This window comes from Habropoda laboriosa, unplaced genomic scaffold (assembly GCF_001263275.1).
Source record: "Habropoda laboriosa isolate 0110345459 unplaced genomic scaffold, ASM126327v1 scaffold9, whole genome shotgun sequence".
Classification (NCBI taxonomy): domain Eukaryota; kingdom Metazoa; phylum Arthropoda; class Insecta; order Hymenoptera; family Apidae; genus Habropoda; species Habropoda laboriosa.
The window spans coordinates 3099003-3116257 of record NW_017100191.1 but is presented as its reverse complement, the minus strand read 5'-3'; the positions used below and the strand labels follow the sequence as shown (position 1 = coordinate 3116257).

At 43.3% G+C, this 17255-nt stretch overlaps 1 protein-coding gene across 1 annotated transcript in view; it reads right to left on the bottom strand.

Annotated features, from left to right (window-relative positions):
• Window positions 1-12424, bottom strand: part of LOC108570109 (modifier of mdg4-like) — an 80388-nt gene extending 67964 nt beyond the window's left edge. Inside the window, exons 1-6 of the mRNA XM_017931903.1 lie at window positions 12258-12424; window positions 10477-10675; window positions 9136-9527; window positions 8789-9032; window positions 8314-8491; window positions 5890-6030 (exon numbers count right to left, since the gene is read on the bottom strand). Of these exons, the coding sequence (XP_017787392.1) occupies window positions 5890-6030; window positions 8314-8491; window positions 8789-9032; window positions 9136-9527; window positions 10477-10650 (1129 nt within the window). The 5' untranslated portion in view covers window positions 10651-10675; window positions 12258-12424. The remainder of the gene's footprint in view (window positions 1-5889; window positions 6031-8313; window positions 8492-8788; window positions 9033-9135; window positions 9528-10476; window positions 10676-12257) is intronic.
• Between the last annotated feature and the right edge of the window lie 4831 nt (window positions 12425-17255).

Sequence of the window (17255 nt, the reverse complement as noted above, 5' to 3'; positions counted from 1 at the left end):
TGTAGGCTTTCAGCGATTCGTGTGAATTTTTACGAACACGAATCACATATTATTCCCATCGCCGTGTTCACGGGTCGTTTCGTTGTTACGCGAGTGACGATCGACGGAAGACCAACCGCGGTTACGTGTTGTCGCGTGCTTTCTGTTGTTCGGAAAATTTCAGAGAATAATCTCCTCCTCACCCTTCACCGTTTGTACGCGAGAAACAGACGCGTGATAGAATCAGAAACGACAGGTACGAGGGATAAAGATATACCGAAGTACGAGGATGTACTTTTAGTGTCTCTTCCCATCGTGCAATTTTGGTCACAGGAGTATACCGCCCCCTGACGTTAACTTCGTCTTTGTTTCCCCGGCTGAAAAAAATCCTTCCGTACAGGATACGGTCCAACGCGAAAGTATTGTAAAAGGAAGGACACACGCACGCACACACGGTTGGCTTTACGTCGCAACAAAGCGTAGGAAAGAAAGAAACGCGATCGAATCGTCTCGTGTGCATCTCTGCCACGCGCGACGGACACGCGATTACACGTTAATTATCTATCCCTTTTTTTTTTCTTTTTTCTTCAAATTGCTTTTGCTTATTCATTACCAACCACGTACATTCGTGGTGTATACTACTTTTACTCGTCTACCAACAAAAAAAACACGTAAACGACTACAAATGGGTGTGGTTTATCTTTTTCTTTAGGATACGAGGGTTGTATTCCGGTATCAGTGGTACAGATGAACGCGACGCGTCCCCACTTTGACCCGAAGAAAAGGGGCGCAGAGCACAGCGTAACAACGCACGCTCACAGCTTCGATGATAATCGGAAAAGGCTGTTCGTTGACAGAGGGATAAAAAAAAAAAAAGAGAAGGAAACACGCTAGACGATTATATGCCTGGGGTATTTCTTCGGGTGGCTGATACAAACGAGCACGCGCTCACCTTTACCATATCCACCGAAATATCTTTGTTTCAACAACGACATTTACAGGAAATCTCTCTACGCACTGGAAATAACGTGGCGCAACGCCGGTTCTACTTTTTCGCTTTCACCTACGTACGCGTTTTGTCACGCATGAACGAAATATATCACAGCTAAGGAAAAGTTGGAACGATCAAAATATATGTATCAGCGTGAACCGCGCAGCAAATAATCCCTCCGTGACCGTTTTTCTCTTCTTCATCGTCACACTTCATGCCGGAAACGCGAATCAACTTTTAATCGGAATCAAATTGCACAATTAAATCGAACACAATTGCGTGCTATTATATGCACAGCAGAACACGTTCCGTGCCGTGGCTACTTCTCTTATTTCTTTTGCACAACTCTATCACACCCCGCGTTTGCTCCGTGCGTTATCCATCAAATTTCACCCTCGACCTATCCAACCCCCCACCCCCCCTCTCTCTCTCTCTCACCCTCTCTCGCTCTCTCTCCTCTCTTCCCCTCTGCTTTTTTCACTCCTCTTCGATCTCATCGTGTCCCTGTTCCTATTAACGCGATTTAAACGAGAAAAAAAAAAGTTTACCGGGTAACGTAAACGGCGATTTAACCCTTCGACAGTCTAATTTGAACCACCCCCCCCCCCCCCTCTCTCTCTCTCTCACCCTCTCTCGCTCTCTCTCCTCTCTTCCCCTCTGCTTTTTTCACTCCTCTTCGATCTCATCGTGTCCCTGTTCCTATTAACGCGATTTAAACGAGAAAAAAAAAAGTTTACCGGGTAACGTAAACGGCGATTTAACCCTTCGACAGTCTAATTTGAATTATGAACGACGGTCAGAAAAAATTTATATTTTACACGTACAGTTTTAATAACTCCGAAATATGGGATAGATGTAACAATAATATCTCATCCTTTTCTAACACGTTTCCTAAGAGTCTAATCTTGAGCTAAACAGTTAGGTACTTGACGCGCATTGTCGAAGGGTTAATGCACCGCATTGAAACAGGGCGGACAGAGGTGAGGCTTGCCAGAACAATCCTCGCAAAACGTGACTGTTTTGATGGTACAATTTCTCGCAACCCGACTACCGAACATTTGCACATTTTTTTGGTAACAGTTCTCACAACGACGTCTCACTTTTGAAACTTTCCCATCTTTCTTTTTGATTTCGTGACGCAGCAAACTTTTCTTCGTATCTGTGAGAGACAAATTTCTATTCTGTTAATCTCTATTTGCACGTCGCGTGTTTAAACGCGTGGATTTTTATGGGGTAAAGTTCCGTCGAATGTGCGTCCCGCCTGTGATGTAACGAATGAAAAAAAAAAAAAAAGAAATGCATTTCTTACGCCGCGTGGGTCACTGGTGGACCCATCCCAATCGACGTACAAAGAATATCGATACGTGTGTAATCCATTAAGAAAACTGCCTCCGTTTTACACGACGGTACGTATGTAAAAGCTTTTCCGAACGACATATTATCTCGAACGGCGCAAACGGAAATCGTTCAACATCGAGGACGATCGATAACCCACGCGGCACGGAACGTGTTAAAAAGACAGTGAAAAATGTGCGATACAGGTTCGATTAAAAAGCTCCCTTTTTCTTATCACTCTGATCCGGAAACCACGCGAACAATCGATTCAAGGTAACAAGTCTCTGACGATAAAGACAAACGACGATCTTCCCCATCAATGCGAGCACTTTCAAAAAATTCCACGCTCTGTTCAAAATATCGTAAAAACGAACCTATCGATAGTGTTCCAATCGAGAAAAAAATTAAAGAAAAAAAACCAAGTGTATATACGATATAATAAAATGCAACAACTACAATACCAATATCGCTTTACTCGAAATTGTCACGTAAGAACTAGCATTGACGGAGAGATCGCTCCTCTCTCTCCGAAATTACCTTGTATCCCACGTTGGATCACCTTCTTGTGCGATCATTTCGCCCTAACACACCTCTCCTTCGATAATAAAAAGCAAAAAATAAAAAAAAAAAAGAAAGAGAAGAAAACCTATCGTGATCGCGTGGAAATACCCCCTCCTCCTCAATCTCCTACCTTTCTCAATCGAACTAATTGTGCTCCGAGTAATCAAATACCTCCCTCCGGAAGTGTCTCTCTGCCCTCCTCGTCGATCCTCCCCACCACACCTCTATTTACCATTCTAATTAAAAGTAATTCGCAGGAGAACGTGTTTATCCCCGACACAGAACGATTTTCTCCTGTTTTCGCGATGCCGTGTGCACTGATCCCTATACTATACGAGAACCGGGCAGCTTCGCGTTACATCTGCCAACGACAGCTGCATATAGTAGTTACTATACAGCAGATGCATCGATCCGATGAAACGACAACGGCAGCAGCTGCTGCGCGCGTACATCTTTCTCTTTCTCGTTCTCCTCTCCTCTGCTTTTCTCTTTTTCACACACAGTTCTCCTCTTTCCCCATTTCGCGTAATATACACGCTCGAGAATTATCGGCCGGTAAATTTTGATTAATTAGTTTATCGTTGAATAAAGGGTTTCATTTGATCGTTTGTTCACCGTGTCATTTCTCGTAGCATCTCCCGCTATAGATGCGCGCGCACGCGATTCATTGCTCGAGTCATTGATCGTATCGTGTTAATTAAACCGAGTCAGGCGAATCTTTAACATCGCGATTATACTTCTGCTTGTGATTTATCGAGCTCAAGGCTGTCTAACCGACGAAGAGACAACGACAAAAGCGTTCTGTCTTTATTCTCTATAGGAAGTCGGTATATACGGTTTTACCAAGCGCGTAAACTCGCCTCGCACGAAACTCGAACTTTCGATAACCCCTCGAGTCGCATACGATGATCCAAGTAACCTACTTTGCTCGTTCTAACGATCGTCATATTTCCACCGTCTTTTCTACTATTCTTCAAACGTTGTGATTACTTCGAGATACGAATTATGCGAGAATACGGTGTCACGTTGCGTGGTGACAGTAGAAACTTTCTATCTACCTACGAATGCGCGAATGTAGGACGCACACCTTATGTGTAGAACACATATATCAGAGATCCTATTGGACACCGTAATTAACTATGATGATACTGGAAAATGACTTGACGCGTATCTCGTTACTTTAACAAGACAGATTAATTTAGAACTGTTTAACCTAGCACCCGATGGATACACTCGTATAACTCTTATCCAGTAGAGCGTACTACTTTATTGGATTTTTGGCGTACTAGTACCGATCGCCATAAATTCAACTAACGTTAATGATTCATCGATCGGTCTGACTTGAATGCGTTACACACGAGTTGTTCCCGTATTCTACCTATGCAGCAAAACGCAAATTAGGCAACGGACTGACCTCCATACATATTCGATACGAGTTATGGAATAGAATCTGAAGAAATGCAAATCGTACACGTTCACACGTAGCGCAAAAAAAAAACGTAACACACGATTTTTTTTTCCCCCCGAAATGTACGAGAGAGAGAAAAGCCTACCTAGAGAGACACTTCGGAGAGCCTATCCGCCAATAATTAGCCACGTATCATTCTTCCACGTTCCGGAATGTAATTGTCCGAGTTTAAATCGATAAACGGGGAAAATCGAAAGTTAGCACCACCAATGTATACCGCGCCGATAGCGATTATTCTAGGAAGAAGAAACTCGTGCTCTATTTTCACGAAATAAGAGACGCGATGATTTCTATTATCCGTATTTCGCAACTTTCGCTCTTTCTCTCGCGTGTATACACATATTCAACCAGTCACATGCACGCACACATATGCATCCTCCGTCGTTTCTCTTAATTCCCCCTCCCCCCCTTTTATTATCATTATTCTACCCTATAACGTGAAATATGAAAGAGACATCACATCACGCGAGACGTGTATCCGGAGGGGGATGTTATATTATAGACTCTACTGTTCCTTCGTGACGCGAATTTGTATCAAAGAAGCGAGGAGTCTCGTGTTTCCTTTGGTCGGTGGTCGCGCGGCGGAGAGCTGCTCCGCACGGTCGACTTTTTCCTTGCAGAGGAGAGAGAGGTCGCGATATCGCGTTGCGAGGCCAACGATAAAGACTAGCCGCAAACAAAAAGGGAAAGAAAGTGTGTATTATAGGCGCGGGAATATTGCCAATATATTTTACACGACCGGCCGATAAGAATAACACGTGCATTTGTGTGTGCACTTGCGCGTATGTATACACGAGGAAAGAGAGGAGTCAACGACGACCAGGACTAAAAGCCAACTACGACGATGATGATGATGACGACGACGACGACGACAACGACGACGATAAATGTAATAGTCGTTAAAACGATCGTGGGCGAGCCTTGCGTCAACCTCGTAACGTGGTATCGCGATGAAAATAATAAAAAAAAAAAAAAAAAGGTAGACAAAGATACAAGGATCTTGGAAATTAACGAGAAGCTACATGCCCTGTTTAGAAATTGTGAAAAAGCTCTTTCAGAGACCGTGCTACTCTTGAACCTACCGGCATCTAGGTTGAACCACGTTATTCGACAGTGAAAAGAAAAAATAAGTCCTGTCACACCTGCGCAATGGGCACTTTCTCGCAGTAAACGCCTACAATTTCGTATTGAATCCTGAGAATGTGCTTTTCCTTTTTTTCGAAACATATATTTTTCCATTTCCATCCAACTTATTTAACACCGCGCGCGTGTGTGTGTGCATCATCACTGTAACGACAATTGAACAATTTGATTAAGCACATTCGTAGAATATCCATATTTCCACTCGTTTTCACCCGATCGGATCTGTTATACGAATCTTTAGAATTTCCAAGGTAAAAAACAAACGTTGCTGATTGCATCAACGTTGAGTAAAAACGTAAAGAAGTAAACGAAGAAAATGAAGGAAAAGAAGAAGAAGAAAAGTTGTGGCAAATACGAGTGCCTATTGTTACGGCGGGCAGGAGCTAATGAAAAATGATGTGGATGAGCCTACCTTGAGAGTCCCGGTGGGCCTGGGCGGCCTCCTGGGCTGCAAGAAAGACTTCGTCCGTCGTTCCTGGAGCTCCTGCCACCGAGCCCACGACTCCTCCCGCGTTACTTCGATCTCCGGTAACGTGCCACGCACCTATACCTGCTAATTAAACAATCACAAAACCATACTCGTCAAACTTGACCCACTGAAGAGTGACTTGAGAGAAACGAAACGAAAGAAAAATGAAACGAAACAAACAGGAAAAAAGAAAACTCGTTAAATATCAGGAACGAAGGGTAATACTTTATTATATTAGCAATTTATTCTCATTGAAACGAGAATAAAAGGGGGGGAAAAAAAGAGAGATCTTCGAATCGCTGAAATAGTCTCAAGTAGTGAAATACAGGGTATTCTTTGTGATATCAGAAAAATCATACACATTCTCTTACAGCAAACAAGTCTAAATACCCGGCGGCAGTATTATCACGTAAATAGTATAATAATTGAACCACTGGTCCAATGAATAACACGAAATATGGTACACATTCCTATTAAACGCAGTCGCGATGATCATCGTGCGCGCATGCATACACGTATACGAGAAGATACGTCGAATTCTTGATATACCTCGAATATCTTTTTACCTAATTTAAACACCTCTACGATAACACTTACAACGAAGAAGTAATACTGATAGTTTCCAAGCTACTTCACAGTCATTTGACATTTTGTACACCGCTGATCTTACACCTGTCGACTCACACTGATTTCATTATAAACATGAACACGACTATAAGTAATAACAAAGATAAAGTGGCTACAAAATGTATTGAACAATTAACGAGATCAATATACTGCTTAGATATTACCACCTTTCCTCCTTCTTAGAACGAGGCTCGGCTCTTTGAATAATACGTATAGAAACGACGGTAAAAAGCTCTCAATCGTAAAACTCATACATGGAGTAAGTAGTCTCCTAACCTATACATACACATATATACATGATATGTGTATGCATAGTTTTCGCGTAGTATACACATATGTATAAATAACGAGAAGAGCTAGGCGGCGCATGTTGATTTTCCGAAATACGACCAAGATTTTTTGGAACAAGTCAATAACCGAGAGAATCGGGAATCGGCAAGTCACGGACGAAATATAAGCCCTGCGCGTATGTTTCTTCCAAACACGCATACACAGCACAGTTAAGATTTTCAAGTGTTGCTCCGTAAAATCTACGATATGTGCGTATGAGGATATATCGTTTCGTGGCAACCTCCTTCGTTAAGTGTAATCCGAAGAAATTGCCATGAAACACGTATATAAGTATATTCGTTGAATGCAACAATGGAATAAAATCGAACAGTGAATTGCGTTATGGTATAGCCACACACTGTTTTACCGCGCGGTGAATTTCCACGATATCGAACATCGTTACATTAAACTATTAATTAAAGCATACAGAGCACAACACTAGGGCTGCCTAGGCTGGATTACATTACTAGGCTGTCGTCTTCATCTCCTTCTGACGTTCAACTTTTTCAAATAGAACTGCAGGGTTGATCGATTAATGCCATACATCTCTGACGCCTGAGTGGTGCTAACCCCCTGCCGTAATATCGCTTCCAGGGACATTTTAACCGAGTATAAACTATACTTTCTGCCGTGTTTGTTTTCCAGCGATTTAAGCAACCCGTCTACGTCAGCGTCTACGTCTGGCCGTGGCCGCCTCATGTTCGGCCCTTTTTTACATTCGAGGAAATGAGACGCCCAGAGGGCACCGCCGCCGCCACCACCACCACCCAAATTCCCTCTCGACCGAGACCGCGCTCCCGCCCCCCCACCTGCAACGAGGAAACCCAAGCTAGTGTCGGCCGATCATTGCACGATCCGTTTAACACTTAACAAAGAAAAAACGAAACGTTCGAAAACGCCTGATTAAACGCATGAAATCTCACGGTTACAAATAACACGAGTATCTATCGCTCCCCGCTCCCCTTTTTCCACTAATCGACGATTATATTCTGCATTTTCTATTCACGATTCATTATCTATAAACGTTACACCGCGCATCCGATCACCTTTCTTTCTTTTACCAGATTCTCGACACACCAATAATCATACAAATGGAAAGCTTGTGCTTCGAGAAACTTTGATTCTTTGGTTCGAAGTTTTGCTACTCGTCACAACACGATATGATTTCTCGTTAAAATTCAACTACGTATGGGGAATTCGCCGTGTTTGTGAGCAACAATCGTCTAGGCATATATACATATATACACGTCTAACGCAACGATAATTCAATTCGCAACGTACGTGTAGAAAATGACTAAATCGACTCGCATCATGTGAATTCGCGAAAATACCCTGTATTCCGCTACTACGTTCCAATAAAAGAACAAACAAACAAAATATATAAAAGGAACATAGGTTCATTCAACTTACCAGGGTGTTGGGAGGGGTCGTGGGAGGGCCCGGCTCTATTGTTATCTTGTTCCATCTCGTTCAGATCGTTCATATCGTCATCCAGCGTCAGATCTTCGACGCTTTCTTCCTGATCTTCTAAATACTCAGACTTTGGCTCTATAAGGCTGTCATTGGGCTCTGGCTTTTCCAATGGCAACTATAGAGAAAGAAAAATATTTTATACAAAATCGATTCTTTTCATCCTTTATTTCCTTTCATTACTTATTTGGAAATTATTAGGATCGTGTATCGCACCGTTTCCACTCTATAAGACTATGATAATGTAACATCAGATAGTAGGATTTTGTTCGATATTTACTCTACCAACGCGCGAGAAGAGAACAGTGTAATAGCAACAGTCTCCATTAGTCGCTGGCAAGCGATTATTGTAACATGATTACGTGCCAAAACTTTTGCCGAATATTCCTATCATTTTTTCAGCATTTTCACTCACCTGTAGCATTTCATCCGCAGGTTTCGTCAGCTGCGTCATTAAGGCTGACCTACCAATAGAGTCTGTAGGGTCTGCATGGGTTTTTTCGTCCGCTACGGGTGCAATTCCAAGCGCAGGAACACCCATTTGTTGAGGCATATCGCTTGAATTCGAAGCCTCATGATTCTCTACCGAATTATCTTCACCGACGCTTCTTCTTCTGTACCTTTTTCTTTTCCTCGGAAGTGGACTTTGGGAGCCCTCCCTGTAAGAGTGAACAAAATAAACAAACGAACGAATCGTTTACAAGCGTCGTATTAAATTTTACTTCTATACGTAAACTATAATATTATCATGAATATTCTCACCTCGAGGAGAGACCCTTAGGTATTTGGGGACTGGCCGAGTCTTCAGGCAGGTCCCCTACGGAACCTTGCGCCATACCCTGCCTAGGAACTTTGTTCTTTTCTATAGTGAGCCCGGAAGACGCGTGTGGAATGTCTGACGACGACGGTGGCGTTGTTTGTGGAACGACCTTTTGTTGCCTAGAGGAGTCCGTCTTACTGCTACCACCCGTTTTACTTTCTGAGAGACCCTTAATTTGTAGAGACTCAGCGGCTTTAAGAAGTGCTGCCAATTGGTCTTGGGAGATATTTACTTCTCCCCTGTACATATAGTCCATCATTGCTTTTAATTCTTTAAACTTAACATCTTTTAATATGAAAACCGGGTGCTTGTCGTAGTGTTCACTGAGGAGGCCCTATAATGAAAACATTTCCCCATTGAACCACCATATACACATTTCCCGTTAGGAATTTCGAATTTTATTCACGACCAATCTGTTATACATTCTTTAATTACTGACTGGTACGCGACTACTTCAAAATTAACGAGAAAAAAGACTAACAAATTCAAGTAAAAAGAAATCATACGCCCAAGCTCTCAATGGCATATATAATAGAATCGAAGCAGCTTTTATTAAGAGAAGTTCATGTTCGAAATCAATGTTAGAAAATTTCAATCTTAATATTAGCTGATCTTAATAATTGGAATTCAATTTTATAATTCAAAGCTCAAATTGATGATATACTGCGCCTCTCTTCGCACACCCCCTCCACCCACGTCAGGGTAAAATCCCAGGGCAAGTGCCCTGGAAATCAGCCATCTTGCTTTCTCTGTATTGATTACCAAGAGGAACCAGGAGGGGGTTTGGGCTTTCAGTCCCCCTGCCTCTCGGGCTTCTGCCCAGACAACATTCAACAAGGGCAGCCATCTTGTTTCAATTTCAGTTTCCCCCCTTTCAGTTTGAATTCCAAGATTAATTATACAATCCTAATCATACTTAGCCAATGGAATTGGTAAATCAATTCAATGGAAAACTAACTTTCGAATAACTAATTTCTTACGAGTCTATTCATTTGTCTTTTATTTATTAGGTATTAACATAACTGCAGCTACACTTTGAACGTAAAAAGATCAATATAGTTGTCGCCTGATCGCGACCTCAAACTGAACCAAACTAATATTAAATTATTTTAACTTTGAATCGATCATAAAAATCATAAAAAGCTATCGGGCGTACCTTGCTAAATAATCAATAAAATGCAACTAACATTAATGAAAATAATCGTAATGAGGGTAATAATGTTGAGGATGGTATAAAGCCAAGGAGAATGGTGAGAATAAGAGGGATTAAAAAATAGACTCACCTCGAAATAAGGACTGCACGCGGAGAGAACAACCTTATGGGCTTTTAAGTATTTCCCCTCCGCCGCCAGCGTGCAGTCGACCAGCGTCCCGCTTTCGAGCAGCGTGTCGAAGTTTTGAATTAATGTACTCTGGTGATTATTCCACCTAAGGCAGAACTGCTGGTCGTCTTCCATTTTCTTTAACGAAGTTCCCTCGTTTCTGAAGAAGCAAGAAAAATATTCGTGGTAACGGGCAGGCCAAACAGATCTGTTTGCCGTTCAAATATCGACCGTGCCTAATGCTATCTAACTATCCTACGCCCGATTAACACGAACATTGAGCCGGACTACGACTCGAAACTACGAGGTCCAGAATTAATAATATTGATCTATTCTCTCTCGACTGATATGTAACCGCGCGGCAAAAGCTCCGCGAGGAAGCACCGAAGCTTCCAAAATGGCCGTACGATGCAAGCGCGTCGGTCGAATTGGTCTTCTGGCCTTTTCCTTTGTGCGTGTCCTCATAACGGTAATGGACGATTTGGTGGGGATGATGCAGGAGGACGCGCAAGCACCACGCATGCGCAGCTGCGCCCGACCTGCGCATTTAACTTGCGCACTAGCTCGAGGCCCCTGGAATTCAGGGGCGTCTGCTGGATATTCCAGCACCCTGACGACAAACCTCTCGAAATCCGGGAGGAAAATTTGTGGGTCGAGTCGATCGCACGGAAAATAAATGCCGTTAAAACATCTCAATTTAACGAACTGTATATGCAAAATAAAGAGATCTACGGTGTCTAATTACGATGTAATTTACAAACACGAGAATAATAATTCAACGTTATTTCCGATATAAAATGTCCACTTGTCGAGTGGAAAACATATTTCAATCGATAACACCATGGTCTGCCAAAATATCCTGTGCATTAACTGTCATACGATAGAGTATTATGTACAGTACCAACAATATACAGACGTAATTAGACGTTAGATTCGCAAAGTGTAGACGAAGTTCGATAGGGTATTCGAGAAGCACCAACCACGTTAAGGTTTAATGGCACAGGTAAAAGAGTAATAGAATTTACGTCACCGAGGTTTACATCATTGGCGCGCAATAAAATGGAAAATCGATTACTCGGTTGACATGCGCAACGCGTAAGTCTCAACCTAAGTTGGCTGGATGAGTGGGGGAAGGGGGGCAACGACAATGCAAGTATACACGCGTGAAGATTAATGCGGAATAAAACGAAGAGCATTCACCACTGCTTACGCGCGATTGCGTAATCTATTTATATTGTTATCTCGCATTGAATGTTACGTCAGATGGCGCCGAGCAACGTGTGCGAAACAAAAACAAGTTGACGACAGATAATTTTTCCAATCGTATCTACCCGACCGGCGAAAAAGAACGATGCACTTTCCTCACACCGCCCCCAGAAACTACGAGAGGAGAGGAGACGTGGAACACAATATGGCCGTCCGCGAGGTCGCGCCCGGACAAAATGGCGATAGAAGAAAAGCTCGTAAGGAAAAAGATGACCAAAAATTTATCACTAGTATCGAAATTTCCCGTTAAAGCATCGTCTGGACGAGAACACTGAAATCGCAAACACTTGCTTCACCGGAAAATTTCCTCTTTGATGCAAACCAAGCAAAAATAGTGTTTTCTTAAAAATATACAGAGGATCCGCCCGCCCGCCCGCGCCATGTCACCCCACCTTCAGATTTTCCGCAATTTTCTTGCGAGCTTTCGCGAAATTAAGATCTTTGCAAAATAAATAACTGTGTGTTGCAACACTCACCTAATATGGGGTATAAAACAATCTAATATCACAGCAACGGGATGGGTGAAAAGTGAAAAAAACTGTGTAAGCGTCCGAGCTCGGCGTGCGCCTCGAGCGCTGCCCTTTTCAACAATGGCGTAGCGCAACGCCTGCTAGCTTGCCTGTACACCGACCGTCAGAGAGCGCAGGCTTCCCCGGAAGAGGGCACGAGAGAAGAAAAAACGAAGGCAACTAATGAGCATGCGCTCTGCTCCCGAAAGCTATCATCATCTCGCCGTGATTGGGAATAGCGGCTAGAGGACGCTAACTGACAAACCACGTATTTTTCTATCTTCACTGACTAGTTTATGTATACACGAGTACCGAATATCTTATAGAAAATGAATATTATCACAGTGAAAAACTGTTCCACACGACAATTACATTTCAATGCTAAAATATTCCTAGAGATTGGAGAAGATTCCAAATCGACAACACTACGCGCGACAAAATTCTTCCAAGTCAAGTGAAAAAATACGTATCTATACACTTGCTCAACACTTGATCAAATGCTAATGCTTGTTAAACTGTTTAATAAAAAAAAAGCGATGAAAAATATGATAAATAAGTAGTGTGTATGGAAAAGAGATGTGATCGACTTTCACATTTGAATTAGGACATTTCTCAAATAATATACCATATCACAACTATTCACTTATCGCGAGACCACGAGATATCGATAACGTGTATAAGTGTGACTAAAATTCATGAATTAACGATAAAAACGCATAAAGTGTACTTGCACGTCATTAACCGGCCCTGGACCGCAACCTAGCACGCGTACGTAATGGCCGACTTTGCACGCTTGGCCAAGGCAAAATGGCGAAAACCATGGAAAAAAGCTTAGAAAATGAAAATTTGTTTCTAAACCCGTGAATAATTTACCTAAAACTCATAACAAATGCTATTTTCGTAACGTTCCGTACGCTGTAAATGCACACTTTCACATAAGATTACGCTTCTATGATGAAAAAACCGCATATCACACCATTGCTTTGACCAGTCGACCTGATTTTTCACGAACTTTTCACGACAACTATAACACGAAACTATTCGAAATAAAATCTAACGCTTAAAACGTAAATAAACGTATGCGTATAAATTACTCACCTATATTGGCACACTCTAAATATCACAAGAGGAAAACTTGGAAAAACTACACGTCTCGTCCTCAGCGTACACTATCCTAGCGCCGTGACTTCTTTTTACACAATGGCCGTAGCGATACGCGTTAACGATCGACCCGCTCTGCGAACGGATAACCGGGATGCACGGAAACCGTGTGCTTCTTGTGGGGAGACGCGGCGCAGAAAATGAAATTTGACGTTCTGCGCATCAAGGTACACGAATAGTGGGGTAAAGAGAACGGCTGGTTAACACAGGATCGTCGAAAGAGTTTCAGAACCTAGTGACTATTTTTCTGCGGAAGAAAAATAATGTGGCAAAAAGATATCGCCGATAACTTTTAATTCCTTTCTACCACCGTACAATTAATTCGAAAATTTACACTTTTATTCACCTGTCAAACATAGGATAAGAAAGAGACGGGTATTGCGATGTACTGTGTGCAAATGAAAATCATACCGGTACCGATTGCTCCAAACGATTTGGTACGTGATGAAATTTAACGCTATATTAAATGCCACGATCAAATTAATCGAACGATTTGAAACGAAGAAATGATCTCGTGTTATAAACAAACACAGTTGATACAATCCTGATTTTTGCCGGTTTAACTTATGGCAATTGGTAGTGGTGTTGGCGGTGGTGGTGGTGGTGGTGGTAGGGGTTTGCGCGCACTTGGTGGGGAGGAAGGCAGATTTCCGTTCAGGGGCGCGTTTACGGCGTAGCGCAGCCGGCGGGAGAGGCGAAAGGAGGCGCGGGAGAAGTGGAAAGCCGGGAAGAGAGAGCCGACGAAGGGAAGAATCGGGGTCCACAACAAAATCGCTTAATCGCTTTGCGCCACCGTCCGCAACGGAACACTGGTCGTCCGCCGCCATCACGGTGCCCCCTAGTGTGCATTTATGTCTTTCTCTTTCTCCGTCTCTCTCCGTGATTCGCTACGCCACTTCGTGCCGCGACGTTTTCACGGGCAAACCGAGAGTGACAGCTGCCAGCCATCAGCGCGGTACGTGCTCTACGCAACGACTGACAATTGTCCTAGTGTCATCTCGCGTACACGCGTTTTCTGTGGAAAATCCTTCGCGTTTAACACGTTTGGTCTTTCTTACTATATTCTTCGTGTACACCGAGTGTCATAACTATACAATCGCAAAAGTGAGTGCCTCCTGCGGATCTTGGCACCAAGTTGCCAAACATCGGCCGAACTTTAGCACCCGTGGTGATTTTGTTCGTGGGCCAGGTCATGGTAAGGTAAGTGCAATGACAGATTTGAAACGGTGCGATTGATTCACCCGTTTGATCGGTACCGTGCTCGCACGTTACATCTCGCTGTTCTTAAGTGCTCTTTTGTTCGACGCGAAACGCGCAAAGTATATATACCCACATACATTCTCTATAGTTGTCTCAAGCTGAACCCTACATACGCCCTATATGCAGTGTAATGTATCGAAATGTTGCTCGTTTATCAACTATGCCTGCGACAGAGTAACTTTTTATCGGTAAATATACATACACACAGTTAACAAGACGTTTTCGATGTGTTGTAAAAAATGTTTTTGAATTATTCGACAATCACATTTACGCGTGCTCGCGCGTATTGTTTTGACTTTCGACCGGTTCGTCGTCGTCTGTAGCCCCGCACAGCTGGTCAGTTCGCGTGTGCGTAGTTGCATAGGTGTGCGTGACAATGATCTACACAACGTTTAACGACCTGTCGTACGGAGAGACGAATTAAACGTCCCTCCACGCGCGCCTCGTGGCTTCTCTCCATGAGGATTTGGAACACTTGCCGCGTGCACGTTCGAACCGCTGTCGTCGATTACGGTAGGTCACGTGCACGATAACTGTCCAATAATCAACGATTACGTATGCGCAGGAAACACTTATTTAATGTTTGCGCGTGTTATAGATACAGCTAAACACAATGGAAAACAGAACCGGTGTGTTGTCTTCCCGCGAAATTACTCCTACACCAACGCGTATCGTACAATGATTACGCAAAACTTTGTGAAAACTTTATTTCTTCGTTTCTTTCGTTATCTTTCGCCCTACCTTGTAAATACCTCGACAGTTTTCTTCCACCGTTTTTCTCGATTATTTCGCAAATTTATTCGTCAAATAGTGAGAGCTAGGATGACGGTATATTTCAATAAGAAGCACAGAATGGTACGCGCGAAAGTGCGGATCGCGTACACATTCAAGATGATAAAGAAACTGAATCTGTAAAGACGTAGATGCGGGCAGAAAGGAAAGGAGAAGGAGTAGGTGGTTGGAAGGCGAGGAGAAACGGGGAAAATTGAAGTGGAGCGGCAATACGAATTGGCAATCTGTAATTGTCCGTGGTTACACAAGCATTATTATTTATTAAATCATTGGTAAAACGATCGGGAGAGTCGGTAATGGGTACGCACTGTGTGTGCACCTGAGATTTTCTCCACGATCGTGCGGCAAGCAACGGTTTACCTATACATTGTACTCGCGGTGCCGATGATAAAGAGAAATGCTGCCTAGAAAGCAGGTCTTGACTGAATCTAGGCCACCCTGATGGCGCGTACACATTCTCCACAATTTTACTGTTCCTTCTCTCGGCCTTGCCGCATTCGTACCCACCAAGAGAACCTCCCTCTCCTCCCCCTCCTACTCCACCTCCTTCTCCTCCTCTTCGCGCACATTCCCTTCTCTTCTCTCTTCTCTTCCCTACGCTTTACTTCTCTTCTCTTCCCTTCTCTCTTCTCTTTCCTTTCCTCCTCTTCTCTTCTCGTCTCTTTGCTCTTCTCTTTCCTTTCCTTTTCTTCTCTTCTCGTCTCTTTGCTCTTCTCTTTCCTTTCCTTCTCTTCTCTTCCCTTCTGCATCTACGTCTCCCTCTCTTCGCCATGTCTCTATCCCTTCCATTTCGATGCCTGTTTCTCTCTCTCTTCTTGTTTTCCTATTTTTTCTTAGAACGATTCAAGGCTCGAGTTCCGGAGGACGACCACGACTATATGAGATAACGTTGGGAAGCGCATTTAAAAACTTGCAGAGTTTAAACTCGTGTTTAAAGACTACAGCTAAGTAAGAAGATTTATTTAAAGATTCCAGTGAGTTACGTTTGTTCGACGGGGACAGAGGTTCTTTTGGCAAAAGGGTGGTGGGGGGGGGGGGGGATACCAGTCCCGGAAAAGTTTCGTATTTCGACTATAATTCCAGCTTGTACTATCTCTAAAAGAAAACTACGATGAGATCGACTATTTTCTCGAGAGCCTCGAGCGGAATCGCGTGTATATGACTGACAGTGGGGCGATCGAGAGCGACCTAGAAAGGTTTCAAAAGACATTTTCCCGTTCACCCACGTATAAAGCTGCCCTCTCGCCGCAAAAGCATAGAGCCACATAACGTGAAACCTCGTATAGTAATTGAGATGGCAAAAGAGAGAGGAAGCAAGGAGAGGAAAGGAAAAAGTTGTGTACAAGTGCTAAGAACCTATACAGAGATATAGTCAGAGGCATAGACGGTGGCAGAGGCAGAAGCGGTGGCAGGGAGAGAGATAGAGGTAGAGAGAATGAAAGGTAATGGACGCAAAGAAACACAGAAAAGAAAGAGAACGCGGTTGAATGTATATTCCTCCGGATAGAGTATATTGCTTACGTATAGGTGTAGGCGCGCGCACTCGCGCGTGTTTGTGTGTGCAACTCGGCGAAGGCGCGCGCGCGCGCGCATAGGAACAACGGAAAGTACGGAGCATAATACGGAGAAAACGCTGGTAAAAGGAAAGAGGCCCCTCTGCCTGCCTTTCCAATCGAATCGAACGCCCCTCTCGTCTTTGTCATTTTCTCTTTGTCCTCGTTTTGGGCTTGCCGTTCTCTCGCACAGCTCCCC